The sequence below is a fragment of the Neoarius graeffei genome, chromosome 9 (genome assembly GCF_027579695.1).
Source record: "Neoarius graeffei isolate fNeoGra1 chromosome 9, fNeoGra1.pri, whole genome shotgun sequence".
Classification (NCBI taxonomy): domain Eukaryota; kingdom Metazoa; phylum Chordata; class Actinopteri; order Siluriformes; family Ariidae; genus Neoarius; species Neoarius graeffei.
The window spans coordinates 45,977,700-45,995,452 of NC_083577.1; the positions used below are offsets into that span (position 1 = coordinate 45,977,700).

General features: G+C 45.8%; 1 protein-coding gene across 3 annotated transcripts in view; it reads left to right on the plus strand.

Annotated features, from left to right (window-relative positions):
* The window catches only part of arhgef7a (Rho guanine nucleotide exchange factor (GEF) 7a), a 62,092-nt gene that overhangs the window by 18,671 nt on the left and 25,668 nt on the right, over nucleotides 1-17,753 (plus strand). For 2 of the 3 annotated variants that reach the window (XM_060929628.1, XM_060929630.1), the window contains exons 4-8: nucleotides 431-564; nucleotides 7,661-7,862; nucleotides 8,010-8,098; nucleotides 16,255-16,349; nucleotides 16,564-16,659. In XM_060929628.1, coding sequence (XP_060785611.1) covers nucleotides 431-564; nucleotides 7,661-7,862; nucleotides 8,010-8,098; nucleotides 16,255-16,349; nucleotides 16,564-16,659 — 616 coding nt within the window. The remainder of the gene's footprint in view (nucleotides 1-430; nucleotides 565-7,660; nucleotides 7,863-8,009; nucleotides 8,099-16,254; nucleotides 16,350-16,563; nucleotides 16,660-17,753) is intronic. The other variant, XM_060929629.1, reaches the window with a different exon arrangement.

Consider the following 17,753-nt stretch of genomic DNA (forward strand, 5'->3'; position numbering starts at 1 on the left):
AGTTATTATCATCATCCATTAAGCCTCGGTCACAACCGGCCGTACGTGCTTCTACGGCCGGTCTACGTGCAAAAAACGCAAGAAACGCACGGAGGGCGTGCGTGAAACGCACAGATGACGTATGACGTATTCACGTATGACATGCTGATTTTCGAGCCGCAGACCCGCCGCAGAGGTTCTTTGTCATGTCAAACAAACTCCACGGGCGCTTACGTTTTTTTCAGGTTGCAAGACAAACTTACGGCCAACGTGCGTCTTTCTCCACAAACAAAAAAAACGCAGCGATTTGGGAAACGCCAAAAATCGCACGGCCAAAAAATCGTACGTCCGGTTGTGATCTAGGCTTTAAGAAAACATACTTCTTTGTTACTGTTTTGCCTTGACTATGTATGGACCTCTTCTTTTTTTTTGTTTACTTGCACTGGACCAGATATTGGCATTGGCAGTGATTCTGTATGCACCCGTCATTCTACTGCCCATCGGATCAAGTCCTTTGAATCCCTGGTCTCGCAAACATCACTGGGCCGATCATCCAAACTCCTCCATAACCAGTTCCGAAGCCTGGTGGGTAGTGGGAGGCTGGATAAAGCCTCTTGCTTGATGGTATACTAAAGCAGGGACACACTATGACCCCTATTCGTCAAGTTGCATGCTGTCAAATCTGATCATAAAACAAGCATACGCGCAGACAGTTTCCTTATTCATCAGTTTCACTTTTGGTGTCAAACTACGCACACCCAGATTATTTAAACACATTTGGAAGTGTTCTCAAGCAGTGCAAGAAAAAAATGTTCATCCTGTCATTATAAAATGATCGTGAATTTGAATCACCATGATACCAAAGCCATCCATGACCCAAGGTGAAACTTGGCGGTTGCATGGTTGCCAGTAGTGATTAAAAACCAACCAGGGCCACTAACAGTTGAGGTTTGATCACTCGAAGGGTGACTACGATTTAAGAAGTATGAAAAAAATTACAATAAAAATTAAATAAAATGTTCCTTCCTTGGATTATCTTTCTTTTATTTGCTTTCCTTTCCTGAACTGTCGTGAATTCTAGTAAAAGTTTAGTTCTAAAGCGGAAAATTCAAAGCTGTTTGTGAGTTTTCAGATCGCTCCACAATGTCCACAACTTTCCCGAACTCTGACCTTTCCCATGATTCATTGCTGCGTCATAGCAGAAGCCGGGATCTTTCTTCCGTTCCACTGTGTTGACGTTTGTAGCTAATGCTAACTGCTAGGTAGTAAGCTCAAAGATGACTAAAAGATGGCTACACGGGTCCAATTTTCTGACGTGCTCTGGGGATAATACAATTAAAGTGCCCCATCCGTGTACCCTCACGGAATGGATAGACGACATGAAGTTCTGGGCTGATGTCAGCTATGTTGACATCGTCAATTATTTTATTCTTAGTGAGGGCGTTGATGGTGAGGAGCTAAGGAATTATCTACATAGTAATAAAATTGGCAAAATTGTGTGTAAAAGAGAGGGCGAGTTTGTTTGCTTAAAGGCTAAGGTTGAGCTGAGCCAGAGCAAAAAAGGGGAAATGCTGTAGTCATGCAGCAGCTATCATCTGGAAGGTAGGCCATGTCAGAGTAGAGTGACTGTATTATTGTATTGGCTTACTAATGAACCGCGAATTGGCCTAGTGCTTAGCGTGTCCGCCTTTGATCGTGAGTTCTACTCACGGTCGGGTCATACCAAAGACTATCATAAAAATGGTACCTACTGCCGTCTGGCAAGGCATGGTACAATACAGATGCGAGTGGGGAGTCAAACTCTCGCGGTTACCAGAGGACTAGCACCCCCCACTGTAACCCTAGCTATGTAATAGGTGAGAGGCCGAGGGCTACAGAAACGAAGATCGGCGCCGCCCTATGCGACACATGGCGTGGGAAGGGACTTTGATTGGTTTACTAATAATGTCATGTTTATATATTGTAAGTTGCTTTGGAAAAAAGCATCTGCCAAATACCATAACCATATTAACCATAAGCACCGAGCTCTAGTCTAATAGAACTCTATCAGCCTACTGTACCGTGATGTCTCTTGTATAGGCTCAAGAAGCATAGGCTAACCATTTTAATGCAGATGCAAATGCTGTCTAACTTTGGAAATAATAAATATACCATACTTAAATCATTCCTTGTCTATGTATTTGTCCAAGTTTCTTCAACTTCTTAACTACCGTGATCATTCCAGATGTTGGATGGGATTTGTAGGCTATTTCTTTCCACTAGTACTTCAGCACTGGTCGCTCTTGGATTCTCTTGGCTACATACACTTATTGTTAACCGCTCTGGATAAAAACGTCAGCTAAATGACTGTAATGGAGTGTAATGTTTGAATAATGTACAATATCAAAATGACAATTACAGTGGTGCTTGAAAGTTTGTGAACCCTTTAGAATTTTCTATATTTCTGCATAAATATGACCTAAAACATCATCAGATTTTCACACACGTCCTAAAAGTAGATAAAGAGAACCCAGTTAAACAAGTGAGACAAAACTATTATACTCGGTCATTTATTTATTGAGGAAGATGATCCAATATTACATATCTGTGAGTGGCAAAAGTATGTGAACCTTTGCTTTCAGTATCTGGTGTGACCCCCTTGTGCAGCAATAACTGCAACTAAATGTTTGCGGTAACTGTTGATCAGTCCTGCACACCGGCTTGGAGGAATTTTAGCCCATTCCTCCGTACAGAACAGCTTCAACTCTGGGATGTTGGTGGGTTTCCTCACATGAACTGCTCGCTTCAGGTCCTTCCACAGCATTTCGATTGGATTACGGTCAGGACTTTGACTTGGCCATTCCAAAACATTAACTTTATTCTTCTTTAACCATTCTTTGGTAGAACGACTTGTGTGCTTAGGGTCGTTGTCTTGCTGCATGACCCACCTTCTCTTGAGATTCAGTTCATGGACAGATGTCCTGACATTTTCCTTTAGAATTTGCTGGTATAATTCAGAATTAATTATTCCATCAATGATGGCAAGCTGTCCTGGCCCAGATGCAGCAAAAGAGGCCCAAACCATGATAATACCACCACCATGTTTCACAGATGGGATAAGGTTCTTGTGCTGGAATGCAGTGTTTTCCTTTCTCCAAACATAACGCTTCTCATTTAAACCAAAAAGTTCTATTTTGGTTTCATCCGTCCACAAAACATTTTTCCAAAAGCCTTCTGGCTTGTCCATGTAATCTTTAGCAAACTGCAGAGCAGCAATGTTCTTTTTGGAGAGCAGTGGCTTTCTCCTTGCAGCCCTGCCATGCACACCATTGTTGTTCAGTGTTCTCCTGATGGTGGACTCATGAACATTAACATTAGCCAATGTGAGAGAGGCCTTCAGTTGCTTAGAAGTTACCCTGAGGTCCTTTGTGACCTCGCCGACTATTACACGCCTTGCTCTTGGAGTGATCTTTGTTGGTGGACCACTCCTGGGGAGGATAACAATGGTCTTGAATTTCCTCCATTTGTACACAATCTATCTGACTATGGATTGGTGGAGTCCAAACTCTTTAGAGATGGTTTTGCAACCTTTTCCAGCCTGATGAGCGTCAGCAGCGCTTTTTCTGAGGTCCTCAGAAATCTCCTTTGTTCGTGCCATGATACACTTCCATAAACATGTGTTGTGAAGATCAGACTTTGACAGATCCGTTCTTTTTTTTTAAAGATTTTTTTGGGCTTTTTTCACCTTTATTGGATAGGACAGTGTAGAGACAGGAAAATGAGTGGGAGAGAGAGAGACGGGGAGGGATCGGGAAATGACCTCGGGTCGGAATTGAACCCAGGTCCCCGGATTTATGGTATGGTGCCTTATCCACAACACTTCCCAGAACTGTTCTTTAAATACAACCCCGATTCCAAAAAAGTTGGGACAAAGTACAAATTGTAAATAAAAACAGAATGCAATAATTTACAAATCTCAAAAACTGATATTGTATTCACAATAGAACATAGACAACATATCAAATGTCAAAAGTGAGACATTTTGAAATTTCATGCCAAATATTGGCTCATTTGAAATTTCATGACAGCAACACATCTCAAAAAAGTTGGGACAGGGGCAATAAGAGGCTGGAAAAGTTAAAGGTACAAAAAAGGAACAGCTGGAGGACCAAATTGCAACTCATTAGGTCAATTGGCAATAGGTCATTAACATGACTGGGTATAAAAAGAGCATCTTGGAGTGGCAGCGGCTCTCAGAAGTAAAGATGGGAAGAGGATCACCAATCCCCCTAATTCTGCACCAACAAATAGTGGAGCAATATCAGAAAGGAGTTCGACAGTGTAAAATTGCAAAGAGTTTGAGCATATCATCATCGACAGTGCATAATATCATCAAAAGATTCAGAGAATCTGGAAGAATCTCTGTGCGTAAGGGTCAAGGCCGGAAAACCATACTGGGTGCCCGTGATCTTCGGGCCTTTAGACGGCACTGCATCACATACAGGCATGCTTCTGTATTGGAAATCACAAAATGGGCTCAGGAATACTTCCAGAGAACATTATCTGTGAACACAATTCACCGTCCCATCTGCCATTGCCAGCTAAAACTCTATAGTTCAAAGAAGAAGCCGTATCTAAACATGATCCAGAAGCACAGACGTCTTCTCTGGGCCAAGGCTCATTTAAAATGGACTGTGGCAAAGTGGAAAACTGTTCTGTGGTCAGACGAATCAAAATTTGAAGTTCTTTATGGAAATCAGGGACGCCGTGTCATTCGGACTAAAGAGGAGAAGGATGACCCAAATTGTTATCACCTAATTTTTCTCTTTAAATGATACATTTTCTCAGTTTAAACATTTGATATGTCGTCTATGTTCTATTCTGAATAAAATATGGAATTTTGAAACTTCCACATCATTGCATTCCGTTTTTATTTACAATTTGTACTTTGTCCCAACTTTTTTGGAATCGGGGTTGTAAAACAGGGTGTCCACTCACACCTGATTGCCATCCCATTGATTGAAAAACCTGACTCTAATGGCCCTTTTCCACTACCCTTTTTCAGCTCACTTCAGCTCGCTTCAGCTCACTTCAGCCCGACACGGCTCGCGTTTCGACTACCAAAAAACAGCACGACTCGGCTCGCTTCAGCCCTGCTTAGCCCCTAAAACTCGCACCGTTTTGGAGTGGGGCTGAAGCGAGCCAAACCGTGCCGAGTGAGGCTGGGGGCGTGAGCAGACACTCCCCTGTGCACTGATTGGTGAGGAGGAGTGTCCTCACATGCCCACACACGCCCCGCGAGCACGCTGGGATCTGTAAACACCGCAAACCCGGAAGAAGAATAATTACGAATTATGAGAATTTCTGAAGCCTTATGCGCCTCGCCTCATCTATACGCTCTTGCCAGTATCTGTTGGCATTGTCGGTGACAACAAGCCACAGCACCAAGACCAGCAACACTAACGACTCCATGTCCTCCATGTTTATTGTTTACTATCCGGGTCGTGAGACTACCGCTTAAAAGCTCACTGATGTCACTGTTTGCGCTGCTTAATGACATCACGTGACGTCCACCCACTTTCGCTAACTCCACCCAATGTGTCCACCCACTTCCAGCCAGCACGGTTCAGCGCGGTTGTAGTCGAAATGCAACTCCAACAGCCCCGCTCAGCTCGGCTCAGCTCGACTCAGCACGGCACGGCTCAGCCGCGTTTGTAGTGGAAAAGCGGCATAATTTCACCTTCAAATTAATTGCTAATCCTAGAGGTTCACATACTTTTGCCACTCACAGATATGTAATATTGGATCATTTTCCTCATTAAATAAATGACCAAGTATAATATTTCTGTCTCATTTATTTAACTGGGTTCTCTTTATCTACTTTTAGGACTTGTGTGAAAATCTGATGATGTTTTAGGTCATATTTATGCAGAAATATAGAAAATTCTAAAGGGTTCACAAACTTTCAAGCACCACTGTACATAGAATTAATGTTGTTGGTTAATCCATTTCTGGGGTCATAAGTTAAACACCGTTGGGTGTTATTCAAGTAAAAACGGTTTGAAATTTTTGTGTGTTCGACTAGAGGAAATTTAAGGGACACTTTATTTTGGCCTGGGCCACTAAGAATTCAGGGATACTGGCCCGAGTGGCGACCAAGCACTGAAATTAATTTTTAGCCCTGGTGACCAGGAGTCAAGAGAGCTAAAATTGGCCATACTCTTTAGGTCTGAGATCAGATCGACACTAACCATTCATGGGTGACTGTGAGCTCAGGGATGTGGAAGAGGGCAGATAGCGCTTATCCTCGAGTGTGTTCAGCTGCCCTGTGACTCAGCATGTGGGGCAGTTTGAAAAGATGCGGTGGCTGGAGCCACATGTCTGAGAACACATGCTAGTTCTCACTGTCCCTGGTTGGGAGCAGGCTTGTGATTAGTAAAGAGTTAGTGAGTGGGCGGGAATTGGTACATGTCCAAATCAGGAGAAAATAAAGATACTTGAAGTCATCAACTTTTGATCTGGTATACCGGATTTAATTCCTCAGTGTGGAGGATATTTTTTTCTTGGTTAAAAATGAAAAACATGATTACTAAGTTAGGGAATAAACTAATACTGTATAATATGATTTTTAAAAAAAGACACGTTTTACTTGCAGCATGTGCAGAGGAAAATAGCACGTACCACAAAGAACACAAACTGTGTGATTTATTTAGATTGTTACCTCCGCCAAGGAGGTTATGTTTTCGGTAGCATTTGTTTTTGTTTGTTTGTTTGTTGGTTGGTTTGTGTGTTAGCAACATTATGGAAAAAGTTATGAACGGATTGCTCTGAAAATTTTCCCAGAGGTGTGACTGGGCACAAGTAACAATCCATTAAATTTTGGCGGTGATCCGGATCACCTTCTGGATCCCGGATTTTTTTAAAGGATTCTTGGCGGAGGTCTGCACTCTCTGAGTGCTTTTCTAGTTTAAAAATACATTTATTTATTGAATTTAAGAACAAAATACAGTGAAGCTGCTGTGTCCACTGACTCTAACCTTGGTTTCAAGTATCTGGGGTTTACTCCAGGCCGAAAATATTCAGAAGCATAAGAATCCCGTTCATTCAAGAGAGACAGAAAGAGAACATTTCACATAACTTTTATTACAGTATATTGTAATAATTTTTATTTTATTATTAGTTACTATTGTTGATGTCATGTGTAATTTACAAATTAAACTTTATCGTGGTTATGTATGTACACGAAAAACAAGTTTTATATATGGTGTTCGCTATTACTGGCATTGGATATTGGAACATGTCCCAGATACGTCAGTCTCGCTGTAAATATAAAGTTCAATATTGATACTGATATTCTGATTATTGTCCATACCATGCACTAAAACCTGTACTCTTTCTGTGCAATTGATGAATAAGGGCCATTGTGTTGAAATTCATTTTATTAATTATTGATTTTAAAGTGCACTAGCAAATTATACTAGATGCAAATTGGTATTGTGAGTGCCAGAAGTTAATGCCATTTTGGTGTAAGGTTTAATGTAACCATTCTCATTATCTCTAGCCGCTTTATCCTGTTCTACAGGGTCGCAGGCAAGCTGGAGCCTAACCATTTTTATGTAATTATTTATAAAAAAAATATTTGTCTGTTCAAAAATTATTAAATGCAGAAATTTGTCTGTATTCTGTATCTTGCTTGTTTTAGGATATGACGGAGAATAGTAACACCCAGTTGGTGGTGAAAGCCCGCTTCAACTTCCAGCAGACCAATGAGGATGAGCTCTCCTTCGCCAAGGGTGACATCATCACAGTCACCCGCACGGAGGAGGGAGGATGGTGGGAGGGCAACCTCAGTGGAAAGACTGGCTGGTTTCCAAGCAACTATGTCAGAGAGGTCAAAGGTTGTGGCAAGTGTCAGTTATGCAATAAAAAAAAAAACAAGCCACACACATCCTTAAAAAGCAATTTTGTTAGTGTTATCATGAATGATCCTTTGAGGACTTAAGCTGTAGTGTGTGTCTAAGTTTGATTGTTTTTTTCTTCCTCTGTCACAGACAAGCAAGTTTCCCCTAAATCTGGAACACTGAAAAGCCCCCCGAAAGGTTTTGACACCACTGCCCTAAGCAAAACCTACTACAATCTGGTGAGAATTTTTAGCTCAGTATCTGCAAACCTTTAAACTTGTTTGTTTCCATTTTACTAGTATCACAAATGTTTAAAGGGCTGATGACATGAACATGACTCTATGCAATTTCTTAAATAAACTATACAACATGGCAAACATGTTAGATTTCTGTTATAATTACATGAAAAGAAGCTGTTGTTACGCAAATATCCAACTTTTAATTGCACAGCGCAAGAAAACTGGGTCCGTGGCTCGTGGCCATGCTGTGACGTCAGCGGGAGAACACGCTGCGGTTCACTGGCTGTTCTACTCTGGTTCTACTCAATGGAAATGGCGCATGAAAACGCCGGTGAACTCTCTAGTGCTAGCTCTTCCTCTTCTGGGAGTCTAGAATTGTGTTGATCTCTTCCGAATAGAATCTATGATAGCCTACCCTCTTTACCCTTTGCCTCTCGTTGCTAGGTGGCAGTTACATGAAAGCTGCAAGCTTTCACAAGCAAATACATGACTGATATCACGCCGACTTTATGATTACGTTTATGATTAGCATGTAGAATCTATAGCTCTACATACCTTTATCTTATGTCGTTTCACAACACATGTTCTGACAGGAGGACTGTCTTTGGATCCGGCATAGCTACTAGTAGACCCCCTCCGGAATACTGGCAGTGTTGCCAGATTGGGAGGAATCCCGCCCAGAATGGGTGGTTTCAAGTGCATTTTGGTGGGTTTTGAACATATTTTGGGCTGGAAAACTTCAGCAGTATCTGGCAACAGATACTGCTGACGTTTTCCAGCCCAAAATATGTTCAAAACCCACCAAAATGCACTTGAAACTGCTCAACTGGGCGGGAAAACTCCCAATCTGTCAACACTGTGTAGGCACTGCTGATGGTAGTAACACACGTTTGTGCTGAACTGAACACCCAAGAGATTCTTTTAAGCTGGGAAGGGTGTCAAAACAATCCAAATCGAAGTGTTCAGAGCACAGGACGGATGTTGGTGAGGGCTCCCACTTGTCACGAGTGCGCCTGACTTGCTTCACCCACTTCGCATGCAGCTCGGGATCTCTGGGAAACTTGAATAAACTTACCCCATCCTTGTAGGTTTTGGAGCAAAAGCCAGCAACACAACGCGAAGGCATAATAACTAATATATATATATATATATATATATATATATATATATATATATATATATATATATATATAATGTATAATAATAATACTAATAATGACAAACTGAACACCTGTCGCATCAACAACAAACTGGTAAGTTAGGAGGAAGGTTCTTTCGCTGACGTCATATAGCTCCTCCTCCTCTTTCGTCTCCTGGGTGCTGCAGCCCCGTCAAATTTGCCCAAATAGCCGCGTTTTTTATCATAACTTATAAAATAGGCGCCTTCGTGAATTAATATATGGATCATTGGGATTTACTTTTTATGTTATAAAACATCGCCAAAGATGTCAAAAACGTGTCATCAGCACTTTAAATCTATAACAGAGTAATAATACTACCATATACTGTGTGTTGGTTCTTGAGAAGATTCTTGAATTAATTTGGTGAGATGTCATCACTGGTCACGTCTAATGGTGAAGTTTGAGTTGCCTAAGGGATATGCTGAACATTATGTAAGCTTGTCCCAGTTCTGTCAGACTCATTTTTTTCTTTGATGTTGTAATGTTCATTTCCGCTTCTTGTAATTGTGGAGGGGAAAAAAAGAAAGTGCCATCTCTTTTTTGGCTCAGCCTTTGGCTGAAGTCTATAGAGGCACCTGTCTGTATGTGTATGTTTAACCGAGTTCGAGCATGTTTAAGAATGTAATTGGCGTGCCAGTGTCAGGTACCGATTCCACAGTCATGGTGTGGTGCTGCTGCGTACTGACTATGCAAGTCCCATGTTACATAGCCTCAGGCTGGCATGTAATCTTCTGTGGCTGAGTGGTCTAGAGCACTGTCCAGGAAACGAGCAGATTTCGCGTCAACGTATTTCTGAATGGGCTATTATTTTCTGTTTATGCACCGTAGCTTCTATTTCCCATTCAGACAAAGGCTGAGCTCAGACCTACACAGGTCTCTAGTATTTAATGTGGGTGCTGAAATGTATTATAAATGAAAATCAGTTAGCTCATGTACACTCAATTCTTCATTCTGTCCTTTTTCAGCAAAAGTGAATCTTGCTTACGTTGTCTTTATTGATGCACTTAAATGTAAAGAAAAATACAAATTTATGACTATTCTATCTAGATTATTTTTCACTACACACTCTTCTCATTAGCAGAAGAAACCAGAGATAAAAACCCTTTAGTTTTTGTAGCTGTGCAAGCTATGTTCCACATGGTTCTACAAGCGCTAACCCATTGGGTCTGTCTGCATCCTGGGTACAGTAATGCTGTGGCAGTTCCTATGTATGAGTGGAGCACAGAGGACGGCAGGACAGAGATCAGGTTGACACACAGCTTTATTGTCACACTTTTCAGGTTGTTTTTATGTTTTTAGCGTTACAGACACACACACACTCGGCGTCTGATTCCGGGGAGAGCTCCTCTGCTCTCGCTCTCCCTCCTTAAATAGGGCGCGGTCACTGGGAAGACACAGACAAACACAGGTTAATTGCAGTCAGGTGTAGTGATTCTGCCACTTACCTTCCCTGACTCCGCCCTCCTGTCACAAACCGGCGTGGTCACACGCCCCCGCTGCCACATACCCCCACTGCCCGACTCAGGCCGGGCGGCCATCCGGCCCGCAACCGACTCCCCCCCCCCCCCCCCCTTGACGGGAGAGGAAGTCCGCCACGACCATCTGTGCCCCTGGCCTGTGGACCACCTTAAAGTTGAAGGGTTGGAGTGCCAGATACCAACGGGTGATCCGCGCATTGGCATCTTTCATGTGGTGGAGCCACTGGAGGGGCACGTGGTCCGAACAGAGGGTGAACGGGCGCCCCAGCAGGTAGTAACGGAGGGCGAGGACCACCCACTTGATCGCCAGACACTCCTTTTCAATGGTGCTGTAGCGCCCCTCACGCACTGACAGCTTCCTACTGATGTAGAGGACGGGGCGGTCCTCCCCCTCCACCTCCTGGGACAAAACTGCCCCCAGCCCTCTGTCCGACGCATCGGTCTGCAACACAAAGGGGAGAGAAAAGTCAGGGGAGTGTAGAAGTGGCCCCCCACACAGTGCAGCCTTTACCTCTGAAAAAGCCCGGTGGCATTGCTCCGTCCACTGGACCGGATCTGGGCCCCCCTTTTTAGTGAGATCACTCAGCGGGCTGGTGACGTCCGAATAATTAGGTATAAACCTACGGTAATAGCCAGCCAGCCCCAGGAACTGCCTCACCCCCTTTTTGGTCTTGGGCCTCGGGCAGGCCGCAATCGCTGCCGTCTTATTAATTTGGGGACGCACCTGCCTGTTGCCCAAGTGGAAGCCCAGATACCGTACTTACACCCGCCCAATTGCACACTTCTTTGGGTTGGCTGTGAGACCCGCTCGCCTCAGTGACCTAAGGACGGCCCTCAGATGTTCAAGGTGCCTCGGCCAGTCATTACTATAGATGATGATATCATCTAGATACGTGGCCGCGTACGTGGCGTGGGGGCGGAGGACCCTATCCATCAGCCGCTGAAACGTAGCGGGTGCCCCAAACAGCCCAAACGGAAGGGTGACGAATTGGTGTAAACCAAACGGTGTGGAAAAGGCCGTTTTTTCTCGGGATAGGGGAGTCAAGGGGATCTGCCAATATCCCTTCGTCAAATCCAGTGTCGAATAAAAGCGAGCAGTGCCGAGTCGATCGAGCAACTCATCAATACGAGGCATTGGGTACGCATCGAATTTAGACACCGCGTTGACTTTTCTGTAGTCCACACAGAGCCGGACTGACCCGTCGGCCTTGGGTACCAAGACCACCGGGCTGCTCCAGTCACTGTGGGACTCCTTGACGATGCCCATTTCGAGCATGGTCTCAAGTTCTTCCCGAACCACCTTTTTTTTGTGTTTGGGTAGTCTGTAAGGGCAGCTACGCACTACTACCCCTGGGGGCATCTCTATGTGGTGCTCTATGAGGTTAGTGCGACCGGGCAGGGGTGAGAACACATCCGAAAACTCGGTCTGCAACTGGGCGACCTCCGTGAGTTGGGTCGGGGAGAGGTGGTCTCCACAGGGGACCAGAGAGGTATGTGATGTCAATGCCCTTTTTTGAACCTCCGGCCCCAGCTCCACCTTCTCCGGAACCACCGACACCAATGCCACGGGGACCTCCTCATTCCAGAGTTTAAGCAGATTGAGGTGGTAAATCTGTAGGCCCCCCCCCGTCCGTTCGCCTTACCTCATAGTCGATGTCCCCGACTCGCCGTGTGACCTCAAAGGGTCCTTGCCACTTGGCGACCAATTTGGAGCTCGACGTGGGCAACAGTACGAGTACCTTATCTCCCGGTGTGAACTCTCTAAGGCGCATACCCTTGTTGTACAGGCGGGCTTGCTGTTCTTGGGCCTGCCGCAAATTCTCCTGGGTTAGGTGGGTGAGCGTGTGGAGTTTTGCGCGCAGGTCCATAACGTATTGAATTTCGTTCTTACTTTGTGAAGGTCCCTCCTCTCAATTTTCCCGCAGCACATCTAGAATGCCGTGCGGCTTACGCCCATATAATAATTCGAACGGGGAGAACCCTGTGGAGGCTTGGGGAACCTCTCGCACTGAAAACAACAAGGGTTCGAGCCACTTATCCCAATTACGTGCGTCCTCACTTACGAATGTTTTAATTATATTTTTGAGGGTGCGGTTGAACCATTCCACTAAACCGTCCGTTTGTGGGTGATACACACTGGTGCGGATCGGCTTAATCCCCAATAACCCATACAGTTCGCGCAGTGTCCGTGACATAAATGTGGTGCCTTGATCAGTTAGAATCTCTTTCGGGATTCCAACTCGGGAGATAACGCGGAAGAGCGCCTCTGCAATACTGCGTGCTGAGATATTGCGCAGAGGCACTGCTTCCGGATATCGCGTTGCATAGTCCACCAGAACTAATATAAAGCAGTACCCTCGTGCTGACCGATCTAATGGCCCGACGAGATCCATCCCAATCCTTTCGAACGGGGTCTCGATTAAATGCAGAGGGCGCAAAGGCTCTTTTGGAATGGCCGTGGGATTTACTAACTGGCATTCGCGGCACGCCGTACACCACCTACGAACATCGCTGCGAATCCCCGGCCAATAGAATCGGGCCATTATTCGGGCTAGTGTCTTATCCTGCCCTAAGTGTCCAGCCATGGGATTAAAGTGAGCCGCCGGGAATACCAATTCCCGGTGGCTCTTTGGAATTAAAAGTTGCATGACTCGCTCTTTCGTCTGAGTGTCCTGCGTCACTCGGTATAATCTATCCTTCATAATAGAGAAATAGGGGAAGGACGGGGTGGCGTTCGGCAGGAGCGTTTGACCATCGATTACTCTCACTAGGTCAAACGCATGTCGCAGAGTCTCGTCTCGCGATTGCTCTAACGGGAAATCCGCGAGGGATTCCCCGAGAGCGAGAGGAGGAGCCGGGGGCTCCTCACTGTGACGCGGGGATGACATAGATGGCTCTGTGACAGCTGCTCCCGCCAAAGTGACACCGGGACCTCCCCCTGCTAAATGGCAGGACCCACTCTCTACTAAGTGCATCATTAAATCCCGAAATCCCGGCCAATCAGTCCCCAAAATTAAAGAGTGGGTAAGGCGAGGATTAACCGCCGCCTTCACTATAACTTTTTCCCCTCGGAAAAGAATGTGGACTGACACCAAAGGGTAGTTGTGAATGTCCCCGTGCACACACAACACCTTCACCCCCTGTGCTCCCCCCAATGCCTCGTTTTGAACCAGGCTTTGGTGAATTGAGGTCTGATTACAACCAGAATCCACCAACGCCTGATATGTATCCCCTTGAATACTCACCGGTATGCGATACGCTCCGGCCCGATCGAGGGCGGCCTCTGGCGCGTCGGGGATCCGAACCACCGCGCCCACCTCCATCGCCGTGCACTGCTGTTGGAGGTGGCCCGGCTCCCCGCAGCGCCAGCAGACCGGCCCGGGCTTTCCCTCTGTATCGGTGTTCTGGGGCTCACTCACCTGAGGTGGGGGAGAGACAGACACAGAAGGGAGAAACGGGAGGGCACCGCGGGTGCGGCAGGCCGGCTGGGGAGGTGCCGGCCCCCGCCTCCACGGTGGGGGAATGGGGCGAGGACAGGACACAGGAGGAGGGGGAGAGAGAGAGAGAGAGAAGAGAAGATGCCGTCTGCTGTCCTGCCGCCAGGACAGCCGCCAAATGGTCCTCCGCCAGCTCGACTGCCTGATCCAGCGACGCCGGGCGGTGGCACTGGACCCACTCCGCGGTTCCTGCTGGCAAGCGAGCGATGAACTGTTCCAGCACCACCTGGTTGATGATTCCCTCGGCGTCGCGGTTGTCGGCCCTCAACCACCGCCAGCAGGTGTCCCGGAGCTGCTGGCCAAACGCGAACGGCCGGCCGACTTCCTCCAAGCGCAACGCGCGGAAGTGCTGGCGCTGCTGTTCTGGGGTGCGCCCCACGTGCTGGAGGATGGCCCGGCGGAGGTCCGCGTAGGCCAGCCGGCGGTTGGCGGGGAGCTGTAGCGCGGCCAGCTGTGCCTCTCCCGTTAGCAGGGGGAGGAGGCACGCCGCGTGCTGCTCCATCGGCCACCCCGAGGCTTCGGCGACCTGCTCGAAGAGCGTGATGAACGCCTCGGGGTTGTCCTGCGGGCCCATCTTGGTGACAGTGAGGGGAGACGGACCCGCAGTAGGAGCGCTGGTGGACCCCGCCGACGCGAGGAGGTGCCGGAACGCCTCTCGATCTTCTTGTTGGGCCAGCACCAGGGCCTCGAAGCGTCGCTCTTGCTCCTTCTGGAGGGTGACGAGTGCCTGGTGCTGGCTTTGCTGGGCCGTGGCGAGGGCGTGGACCAGGTCGGCGAACGAGGAGGACTCCATGGGGCTGCTCGGCTGGTACTCCACTTTTCCTGGGTTTCGGCACCACTGTGGCAGTTCCCTATGTATGAGTGGAGCACAGAGGATGGCAGGACAGAGATCAGGTTGACACACAGCTTTATTGTCACACTTTTCAGGTTGACAACTATGTTTTAGCGTTACAGACACACACACACTCGGCGTCTGATTCCGGGGAGAGCTCCTCTGCTCTCGCTCTCCCTCCTTAAATAGGGCGCGGTCACTGGGAAGACAGACAAACACAGGTTAATTGCAGTCAGGTGTAGTGATTCTGCCACTTACCTTCCCTGACTCCGCCCTCCTGTCAGAAACTGGCGCTTGACCACGCCCCCGCTGCCACAAACGCTTATCTAGGTAGTTTAATATAATTGTACTGAAAATGCTGTTGCTACTGTATGTAGACTGCTGACACCTGTGCAGTAAATGCAAAAGCAATTGTGTTTAATATTCCATCCATCCATTATCTGTAGCTGTTTATCCTGTTGTACAGGGTCACAGGCAAGCTGGAGCCTATCCCAGCTGACTATGGGTGAGAGGCGGGGTACACTCTGGACAAGTCGCCAGGTCATCACAGGGCTGACACAGAGGCAAACAACCATTCACACTCACGGTCAATTTAAAGCCACCAATTAACCTAACCTGCATGTCTTTGGACTGTGGGGGAAACCGGAGCACCCGGAGGAAACCCACACAGATACGGGGAGAACATGCAAACTCCACACAGAAAGGCCCTCGCCAGCTGCTGGGCTTGAACCCAGGACCTTCTTGCTGCGAGGCGACAGTGCTAACCACTACACCACTGTGCCACCCCATGTTTAATATTCATGTAATATTAATAGTGATAACCTCATATTCAAAGTCAAAAGTAGAGGTTGGTTCATACTTTGCATACAAGCAGAATGCTCATACATTTCAAACATGAAAAGTATCAATGTAGTGCTCAAAAACAAAAGAGATCTGGGCATGAGCTTGATTGCTTTTAGTGTAGATGTCTGTTTTTATATGGGAAAATGTTTTGTGAGAGCAGAAAGAACCCATGTCACAAACAATACTATGGTTTCCTGACTTTTATTTAAAAAATAATATCAAAGAGTTTAGCCTTTAATTGCCTCTGTAGCTAAATGGTTTAGCTTGATGTCTTGTAATTGTAGGGTAGCAACTGTTGAAAATTTTCTGCCATCTCTTTCAACAGGTGTTACAGAACATTTTAGAAACGGAGACAGAATACTCAAAGGAGCTGCAGAATCTTCTGACCAACTACCTGAGGCCACTTCAGAACACAGAAAAGTGAGACTTTTATGTAAATGACCTCCACCCTACTTCTGCATTTCCTGAAATACCTAAATCACTGAACAGAATCCTTTCAGTCAATAAATATCTACAGGAGGATCTGTTATGCTAATGTCTTTGACTTCCAGTGATGCAATTGCTTATCGATTAGAATGTGAGATTCGTCCTCATTTCCCCTCAGTTTTCCTGTAAATCTCTCTTTCCATTTTAGACTTGGCTCTGCAGACGTCAGTGTCATTATGGGGAACCTGGAGGAAATCAGCACCTTCCAACAAACTCTTGTCCAGTCACTAGAGGACTGTACTAAGTGAGTACCATTAACCCCTTGGCTGCCACCCATAATTAATTGTAATGTGCTGGGTATATAGGACAAAAATAGGTCAAAATTGGGATATTTTGATAATCTTTCTCTAACTTGTTCAGAACTTTATATTTTTAATATTTGTATAGAAAAATCACAAAAAAACACTGCTGTAGAGTAAAAATAACTTTAGTAATCAAAAACAACCAAGACAACAGGTCTTGTCAATGAGAACCTGTCCATAAACAACTAGTACTTGAAAACACAATGTACACCAAGGGTTCATATATTCCAAGTAACAGGGTACCATTTTTATGATGGTTTTTGGTATGACCCGACTATGAATAGAACTTGCAATCTCCCAATTGAGAAGTGGACATGCTAACCACTAGGCCAACTCACAGTAATTTAGCACTGTGAAGTGAAAGTAATGTGCCATGTAAGGTACATAAAAGGAGGTGTTTATGACGAGTAGCGTACGTCATAAGGCACAGCGGTAAAAGATTTCATGACGTACGTGACTCATCCAAGGGCATTGAAATAAATAAAACTTGACTTGAAGGGGTTAATAACTGATTACTCGGCCCTTGGTTCTACTTTTAATGACATCAGTCAGTATATTGATATTTTGACTTTTGGAAGATGGGTATATACAACAGCAGCTAAAATACAGTATGGTGTTTGTAGTTGTTATGTAGGACAGCGTTTCTCAACCTTTTTTCAGTCACGGCACCCTTCAGAAGTATGCAAATTCTCAAAGCACCCCCATATAAAATATACGCAGTCACGCCGACCATACGCTGACCCCGGCAGTGACGTTGTGACATGGGAAAGGGGGCCATGAGACAAATTTTGATGATGCATGAGGCGGCGATGATCTGCATTAGTGTAACTATCGTTTTTTTTTTATTTTAATTCATTTTATTTATTATTACAATGTTAGAATATATAATTTTTTGACGGCACCCCTAACGAAGCCAGACGGCACCCCAGGGTGCCACGGCACCCCAGTTGAGAAAGGCTGATATAGGACACAGTGAGGTCATTACTGGGGACAGAAAGCACATCTGTTGGATTAAGAATTTTGCAGTGTTTGTCAC